At 30.6% G+C, this 6,027-nt stretch overlaps 1 protein-coding gene across 1 annotated transcript; it reads right to left on the bottom strand.

Annotated features, from left to right (window-relative positions):
- Positions 1-3,027: 3,027 nt before the first annotated feature.
- On the bottom strand, positions 3,028-5,262 carry LOC120201711 (glycine cleavage system H protein 2, mitochondrial-like). The gene is made up of 3 exons (XM_039202274.1): positions 5,110-5,262; positions 3,562-3,821; positions 3,028-3,348 (listed from the first exon to the last, which is right to left on the bottom strand). The coding sequence occupies exons 1-3, from the start codon at positions 5,186-5,188 to the stop codon at positions 3,220-3,222; spliced, it is 468 nt and encodes a 155-aa protein (XP_039058205.1). The 5' UTR covers positions 5,189-5,262; the 3' UTR covers positions 3,028-3,219.
- Between the last annotated feature and the right edge of the window lie 765 nt (positions 5,263-6,027).

Below are 6,027 nucleotides of genomic sequence, written 5' to 3' on the forward strand. Positions count from 1 at the left end.
TTTTTTTAATTATTTAAAAAGAAAAAACACCTTTTTTATTTTTACTCCAGTCCTCATTATTTTTCACTTAATCCCAAATTTCATTTCTTAAAAAATGTTGTGTATAAATATTTTTAAAAAATTAAAAATTTTAAATTAGTGATGCATATTAATTAATAAAATAATTTGGGAATGGTAGTGGCGTGGCATGTACATGATTAAAAGTCCCGATCATAGTAGTGGAGCACATGAAATGGGATTCTCTAGCTCAAAGGGAAATAATACTTTTGGTGTGTTTGAGTAATATAAATTAGGGTAAATTACATGTTTAATATCTAAATAATTATTTTTATTTCATTTTGATATATTTTTTTTAAATCATAACTAACGTTTAGTTTAAATTTCGTTTTGACACCCACCATTAAAAACTTAATGGTAATATTAAAGTATCATAATAAAATAATATCACGTCATCATTGAAAAATGTCACGCTAGTAGTTCTTCTAATTTTTTAACGGCGGTGTATCAAATTAAACCTAAACTAAACGTAAGGTATGATTTAAAAAAAGTAAAAATTGAGTGCCAAGACAAAACAAAAACAACAATTTATATACTAAAGTTGAAGTTTGCCCTATAAATTAAAAGAGAATAAGGATTAGGTGATATTTGGTTTGGTTTATGACTTAGTGGAGGACATACTTAGCTTCCACATTAAGCCGCCACCACCAATCCATCATTCCTCTATTTTCTTTTTCTTTTTTACTCTTAAAATATAAGAATGAATGATTAACTTATCATCCATTACCATTATTAAAGATTCCATCAACTATATATAAAGAAGTCAATATCATATAATAATTTTTGTGATAATTATAGTACATATCAATATTGATATATTTTGATACACATATGAACAAAATCAAGATTAAATTTTGAGAAGATAGATTAAATATTTTTTATTTATATTTAAATTCGATGAATGTCAATCTAATTTAATTTTATATGGTTTTTTTTAATTCATGATCAAATTAAACTAAAATTCTTAAGGATAAAATTGAGTTCGAGTTTAGAGTAAAAAATCCCATCATAAATCACAGAGTACAACATTTTACTCAAATCAAAAGGAATGAACCATATAATCGTTATGATCCAAAAGTTATTAGGTTATACTACACGTTAAGTACCTAAAATATTACTTTTGTTCTATTTTAGTACCTAAAATTTATTTATTTTTTCAAAATTACACCTGGCATTTAGTTTAGGCTTCATTTTGGTACTCTATAAAAATGTGATGTTGGTCTGTCACCAAAAGATAGTGTCACGTTATCATTGAAATAAAATTAAAAAAATATAACGTCAATAATTCTGTTAATTTTTTAATGGCGGTGTATCAAATTGAAATTGAAATTAAATATTATGTATGGTTTTGAAAAAAGTAAATATTAAATAGAACAAAAGTAATAGTTTATGTACTAAACCTATAGTTTACCTATGTTATTATCAACAAATAAGCCACAATAATCTTACTTATTTTGTGTTGTGTAAGCAACTATATATATATATATATATATGTGTGTGTGAGAGAGAGAGAGAGAGTTGCGAGTAAAAGAGAAGAGATTGGCAGTTGGCCGAATAATCTCTGTTTTGAATTATTGAATGAATTTGCAAAATGTATAAAAGAACAAAAAAAAAATCTTAAAGTGGTAGGAATAGTTGGCACTGCCATCGCATCCTAAATATATATAGAAAGTTCAGTCCGTGGCAGTTGCTACGTGATAAAGACTACAGTTATTGATATCTGTAATAATTTATTTTATTAATATTCGATCAAATTCGAATATTTTATAACACAACTTCAAATAATAATTATTGATAATAACATTGCTGTTAGGACGTTATAGACGTTCATCTCTTTTAATTTAGATATAGAGTCGTCGTTTGTGATTTATGGTAGAGTTACAGACAATCAAAGGTGTCTAGTTAATAACAGTTAAGAAAATTTAAAAAAGAAGAAAAAGAAAAGCATTAATATGGTATGAGATTTATATATAGACTTTTAGCGTTGGGATTAAACCTAAGGTAACTATGACTATTCGTAGACTTGCAAGATGAAATAAATCTAACTGTCATGTAATATATTTGTTCTAACAGATCATGCGAGTCTATCAAAAATCACATTAAGAGATTGTTTATTACTCGGGATGTAATATTCCAGAGACTTTAAAAAACTTTAAAGGATATAAATATTCCGAAAGCTTCACCTTTCAATGGACAAATAAGTAAAAAAAAAAAACTGTTAGAAGAGGATGTATAACGATAATGGTTAGCTTAGGAAGTCCATTATTTTTCAAATTAGTATATGTTTTAGATATTTCTTTTGTATTTCTAACCGATACTATGTTTCCACCTTCCTGGAATTTTATAAGTTCGTTTCCTATTAAAATTTTAAAAATTCGTCTCCCTAAATATGATACTACACTCGTTCCTGCTTCTAAAACCAGATTCAAGTTTTTAGGAGTGGTTAGTGTTGAACCAGTCCAATTCTAGACTGAAAAATTATCTGATATCAATCTGGCATGTGCTTTTACAACACATTAGAGGAAAGAAAAGAGCTCACCAAATGGTAGGTACGAGGTTGTTTTACAAACGCAACCATAACAAATTAAACATCTTATTACACTAATTATCTTCTTGGTCTTTGGTCTTCTTGTCGATGTCATTCATAGTCAGCATCGACGTCATAAATGGAAATAAATAATTAATAAAAGGGGAAATCCAAATCATATAATTTGGGACATCAACTTTTCACCACAATTAGGTAAAATCCTTGTTGATGAATCATGAGTTCATCATATCACAACATTAGTAGTGCCATTTATGTAATTAACCAATGAAATGAGAACCAACTTTAATCATGCCGTATCGATAAATGTGTCATCTTCGAACCAATATTTATATGTATCGATACTCGTATTAGTATGATTCGATGTACCGTTTCACTATTAGTCCGATTTCGTATTGTCTAAACTTTTATAATCGTTATTGAATCGGATGATGAAATCACTTCCGATACACTAATTCATTATTCCTTCGTCTAAGCTTAAAACAAAAAACATGATATCAAATCCGAAACCCGACATAGAAACATCAACATGACAACAACCTTTCCCAACCAGTTGGCTTCACATAGCATCTCCGTCGGCAAAATGCCTCGATAGCGAACATATTGAGCAAGTCTGATCAGTGCTTTGAATCTTCTTCCTCGCAAAACTTGGAGTATTCTTCCGAGTCCATCAAGTTTTTCAAATCCCCGGAATCATTCATCTCAACCTTAATAATCCATCCATTCTCATATGGACTTGAGTTAACCTAAATCATGATGAACAAAGATTGCTGACACAAGCAAAAGTGAATGTTCAATGAAAAATAGACAATAAAACATCCAAATTTTCCTTCATGACTATAGCTCATGCCGGGAAGAGACACACGAGCACGCATGCACACATGCAGAAGGCACGGTTATGCAATTAGTACAATCGAATCCAGAAACCATACAAAATTTGGAAAGGTAAGAGTGCTAACCAGAGCAGGAGAGTTGCTGAGCTCTTCATTAACTTCAATCACTTTTCCCGAAACAGGAGAATTAACATCACTAGTAGCCTTGACGCTTTCAACCGCTCCAAAACTGTCACCCTGCTTTACGGCAGCTCCAACTTCAGGTAATTCGACATACACAACATCACCTAAATGATCTTGAGCATGATCGGTTATACCAATCGTGGCTGCATTACCACTGACCTTCACCCACTCGTGAGAATCGGCATATTTCAGATCCTTTAAAACTGCAGGAATCGAAGAGAGGTGTTTAAAACACCCAACAAGCTATAACACAGGATATAATAGATAAAGAAGCCGATTATGTGATCAAAGGAATCGCATATCCTTTTCATACACATGCATCACAGGTAGTACACCTAAAATAAATATCACAATAACATTTCATCATGTATCATGGAGGTAATTTGCTCTAAGGTGCTGCTTCGACGAACAATGAACTTCCACAAAGAGCAAAGTTTGAAGTTATATCATAGTTAACACAGTCTAATACTGCTCAGACATCTTAATTCCAAATAATAGAGCTAAACTACACAAATCCATCATAATTAAAGCACTTTTTTAATCTATATATACCGATACTAAAAAAAATTCAGGGTCATTTCAGTTTCTGCAATTTTCTACAGCACTCTTTTAATCTACACACACACACACACAGAGGCAAATATCCGAGCTTCTGCTTGACTAGGATTAGCAAAATATTGCACCTAATAGCAATGACAATGCATAACATTATGAATCATAATCAATATAAGGGGTTAATAAACAATTTATAGCATATAATGAATAGTATCGGTTGGTTTCTTGACAATTTCCTTTTCTGTTTTTCCAAATCCAAATAAGGGAACAATCAGACGAAACTCAAAAGTCAATATTTTCATGAGCAACTCAACCATTATTGCTTCAAACACCTGCACCAATACTCGGAAGTTGCCCAGGTGCAACTGTCCCGAACCTCAACTCAGGGTCTCAATCAGGGACCGGCAGGAGTTTATGCCAATGGATGCAAAATTTCAGGACTGCAAAATTAGATAGTCAAAAGTACCTAAACTATACGGGGATTTGAAATTTATAGGGGATGCAACCGTACCCCAAACACCCCCTCAGTCCTTCCTGGTCTCAACCGCACCGATTGAATCACCTATTATCATCACTTTTAATGCTATAATGTCTAGTATTAATCATGTTTCTAGCTATACAAAAGCTGTATACATAAAAAGTGAAAGGCTTTAGGCTCCTTTGATGGCTTTGAATTGATCATAAACGAAATGACATAATTACGGACATTTGGAACTTTTATATCTACAAACAAAATAGAATCCCAGAACTCTAAAGCTACACATTAACATTCAGCATTACACAAAATAAAAAACCCATTAACATAAATCAAAATCTTATCTTTTTTTCTTCTTCTAAAAGGTAAGATCTTGGATAAAAAAACAAAAACGATATCCCGAATGAAATCAACACCCAAAACCATGGAAATGAAAAGTTATAGAAAGGATAATGAATTACCAGTGGAAAACCCTCTATGGAAGACGGAGATCCGAAGGTAAGAAGCCGCCCTAGAAGCCCACAACATTGTTGAAGCCATTTCTAATGTAAATCTCGACAACCGACGAAGTGCAGTGACTGCCAGATTCTTGTTTTTGTTTATATATAGTATATTGTTAGGGGTTGGTCGAATGTGACTGGGTGAGCGTACCTTTTATATTTTATGTGCCAAAAAAAATTGAATTGGTAAAACAAGTGCTTAGATGATTAAATAATACTTTTTATTTTAATATTTTTTAATAAAAAATATTAGATAAAGACTGAATATGTTGCTTAAAAATAAGCAAAAGGAGCATAAATTGTTGGTAGGTGAATCTGTGTCCGCAAACCCACCTGTTAGTGACGGCAAAATGCCGTAGTGAAGGTTGGTGAGAATGAGATTGAGCTCCAGTTTAATTAGGGTTTTATGTTTTTATTATTAACAAATATTTTTTAACGATAAAAATTGACGATTTAATGGTTATCTATTGTTGATCATTAACAATAATTAAATCATAAACAATAGCCATAGAAATTAATAATAATTTTTTAATGATTAATGTTTATGATTTAATTGATGATTTATGGTTATCTATTGTTAATGGTTAATTTTTAAAAATGACATAGTGAAGGTTGGTGAGAATGAGATTGGGCAATTTAGACGGTATTATTATGGCTGAAGAACTGAAAAATTAACCATTAAAAAATTAAGTAACCTTTTTTAAAATTGGATCAATTAAATCATCAATTTTTTTATTGGACTATTTGTTAACTGTTTAAAAATGAATTAAATAAAGATATATAAAAATAAAAAATTAAGAAAATATGGAAAATTGTAAAAATTATAAACATATATAAATATGTGATTGATTTGGAAAATTGACTAGATTGACTAACAAA

Source organism: Hibiscus syriacus, unplaced genomic scaffold, assembly GCF_006381635.1.
Source record: "Hibiscus syriacus cultivar Baekdansim isolate YM2019G1 unplaced genomic scaffold, ASM638163v2 tig00007895_pilon, whole genome shotgun sequence".
Classification (NCBI taxonomy): Eukaryota; Viridiplantae; Streptophyta; class Magnoliopsida; order Malvales; family Malvaceae; genus Hibiscus; species Hibiscus syriacus.